Raw genomic sequence first — 3,347 nt, 5'->3', positions numbered from 1 at the left:
AAATTTATCTAAATAAAATATATTTCGATATAATCAGCTTATTTATTGTTTTATAAACGTTATCTGAAATAGGAAGGACTGATTACTGAGATAAATGACCGTTAAGGAAATTTCGGGAAGAATTTTCAACGAAAATAATCAATTTTCAATGTTTAATGTTCCTTACGCAATTGCGTATTTCCATTGATATTTCAATTCCTTTTTTTAATAAAAAAAAAGAGAAAAAGCAAACAAAAATGGATCAAATACTATAATTTAAATGGAAAAAAAAGTGTAATGAAAAATTAATAATTTATTAAAAAATGTCGTAGTAAATAATTTTACAAAATTCTGGCAATTATTTGAATTATTGACGAAATTTTTAGAAAAAAGTTTTTTTTCTTGTATTTATCAGGACATAATTGCTTTCTAACAGATGCTAAAAGGAATAATATTAAAACAAAAAATTTTTATCATTTTATTCAATTTTTGCAATATCAAAATTCAGCAAATTTTATAATTTTCAATTAAATTTCTCGTAATAGAAAATTTTCTGTTATTATTTTGTTGTTTTTTCTTTCGATTAATTAAAAAAAAGAAAGCAAAATTACAATTCAATCTTGGAATTTAGGAAGAAAGATAAAATGAAGAAAAGATGTGAAAGAAATTAATGAGAATATTTAGTAATTTGGTGAGTGATGAATTCTATTAACAAATTATCAAAAAGTAGATTTCAAAAAAGAAAAATATTCCCAGTATGTAATGCATTAGAACTCTTATATTAACTCGTACATATAACTCTTATATATTTTCATATATAAATTGTTTTGAAAAAGATTTCTGATCACTTTCTCTTCTTCCCTAATATATTCGCATATTCTAGAAGCTTTTTCTTGATCATCCTTTTCCTCTTTTCTTTGATCACATCGGTTCTCCTTGATTATTTTTGCGACTTCTTGAAATATTGTATAAGAGGATTCCAGGAAGTCATTCTCTTCATTCTTATCACTTTTTTTTTCTTTCCAATTTATCCTCAACAAAGAAAACGAACCGGACGATAATGCATTCGGGATATATTCAGTAACAACCGGATTCATTTTCATCCAGTTTCTTCTTGTTGCTACCTTTCTCTCTTTTCCTTCATTTTTTTTTCCTTCCTTTTTCTATCCATTTCATTTACATTTAAATCATCCTCAATAACATAGACCTTAATTATGAAGGAAATAATGATAGGAATGAAGGGAATGATAAATTTGTACACTTTGTAGAGTTAATATTTGATTTCATCAAAAACAAATTGACATAGTTTTGTTTTAAAATATATAAATTGGAAATGCAAATGTTAAGTAACACTGTAAAGTTCTGCATCCATACTAACATCGCCTAATCATAATATACAAACTTTTGTTATCACTATTGCTATCACTATTTGAATATAGTATATGGAAAACAAAGCAGGGAGTGTATAGATTTTTGTGCCATAAGAATTGGAAATATGAGGAAACATAGGATAGTAATTAAATATTTGATATTATATACAGAAAGGTTATCATGAAATGAAACTTCATAAAAAGCAAAAGCTAAAATTACCTGAAAATTAAACATTTCAAAAATTTCGGAAGCTATTTGGCAACGATTCAATTCCGATTTCTTTTGAACGTTTACCGAATACATCACTGATACATTGTAATGCTCCATCTAGTCTTTGCTAAAAATAATAACAAGGCTATTAAACATTATAAAACTAAGTGGAACATGCAATTGTAAAGGATATTAAAGCTAAAGCTATTTCTTGATTTTAATTTCGAAATTGTAAAAATCATTCAGTTTCTTTTTCCTTCCATTTCCTGCATAACACTGTACAGGATACGGTTATTTTGTGATCTCTTTCGTTTATTTCTCATGATCCTCAGTTAATAATTTCAAAGTTATTACAACGGAAATAGTTCAAAGTTATTTAATCATTTACCGTATCCGGAACTACTTGAAAGATTAAATCCGGAAGAAGTGGTATTGCAGAATTAAAAACAAGCACACCATATCGTACATTTATTTCTCCCATTGCACTATTCGACACAGTAATAATATTGAATTTTAAAATTTCAAAATGTTAGGCTTAGACTTAGGCTTAAAAAAAAAATCAAATTTAGACATGGCTGTGAAAGAAATCTGTGGCTTAGAAATAATCACATTTGCAATATGGCTATGTAACTTGGCCAGAACAAAATGCTCTTTAATTCTATCTTCCTCAAGCTATTATTCTTGTTGAGATTATTTGATGCAAATGAAAATTCTTTTTATCATTTAGAATCTCAAATCATACTACAGTCCTTTCTTTTTCTGCATTTTCTTTGATCCAGGATACCACTTAAAGCAGTTGTACCATTTGAGATATGATCATTCATAGCCAGAATTGTTGTAAGCATATAATACAAATATTCTAATCTATCTTATTGTTCTCACATTCAATAACCTATCTATCAATACAATTTCTCGTTGTAAAAGCAACCTTTGTCTCTGTAAAAGTTTGAAATTCCTTAATAGCTCTATGAAAAATGGATAAAAAAAAAAAAAAAAAAGAAAAACTTTAACAAATACATACGCACTGAAAAATTTAATACACATCTAAAATCAATGAATAATTGAAACATGTTTATACCCAACATTCAATATGTGTCATATTTGTAATTCACATTGATCCTAGCAAATTTCATGGCATCATTTTTTACGAATAAACAAAATATAAGTAAATATAGCAATTTATAACAAAAGCAATTATTTACAGCCAATTAAAAGAAAATTACTATTTCAAAATAAAAAGAAAAATTGAAATGACAAATTTCATAAACAATTTTAGCGATAATACAGTAAAATGGGATGAAAACATTTAAAAAAGAATGATAAATAATCCAATTAATATTAAAACATGAATTCATTGCAATGTTAAAATGGTTTTTGAAAAAATTATCCATCGCAATCATTAAGCATAAAATATTATTAGCGTTAAAAGAGAATTAAACAATGAAATTTTAGAAAAATTGAAAAAATGGAAAGATGTATGAATTTTCATCTGATCAATTATACAATCACACACTTTCTCCTTTTGTATATTTAAACAAACCAAAACATTTGCGTATTTGCGCTTTTGTTTATATTCGTGAAGCTATTTTTGAATATTGGAAAATTGAAGGTGAGACTAATCAATGTAATTATTATAGAAATTATAAATTCCTACGTAATCAATAACTTAAATTACTTCTCTTTAAGTATTATTATTATTATTATTATTATTATTATTATTATTATTATTACTATTATTATTATTATTATTATTATTATTATTATTATTATTATTATTATTATTATTA

General features: G+C 25.0%; 1 protein-coding gene across 1 annotated transcript; it reads right to left on the bottom strand.

Annotated features, from left to right (window-relative positions):
* Positions 1-827: 827 nt before the first annotated feature.
* Positions 828-1,076, bottom strand: LOAG_11365 (hypothetical protein; the record flags this gene model as incomplete). Its single annotated transcript, XM_003146886.2, has 1 exon — positions 828-1,076. A coding segment is annotated over one exon (249 nt), but the record flags the coding sequence as incomplete, so codon positions are not given.
* Positions 1,077-3,347: the final 2,271 nt, after the last annotated feature.

The sequence above is a fragment of the Loa loa genome (genome assembly GCF_000183805.2).
Source record: "Loa loa unplaced genomic scaffold supercont3.952, whole genome shotgun sequence".
In the NCBI taxonomy this organism is placed as follows: Eukaryota; Metazoa; Nematoda; class Chromadorea; order Rhabditida; family Onchocercidae; genus Loa; species Loa loa.
The sequence above is the reverse complement of the archived record's forward strand: the minus strand, read 5'-3'. Positions and strand labels throughout refer to the sequence as shown.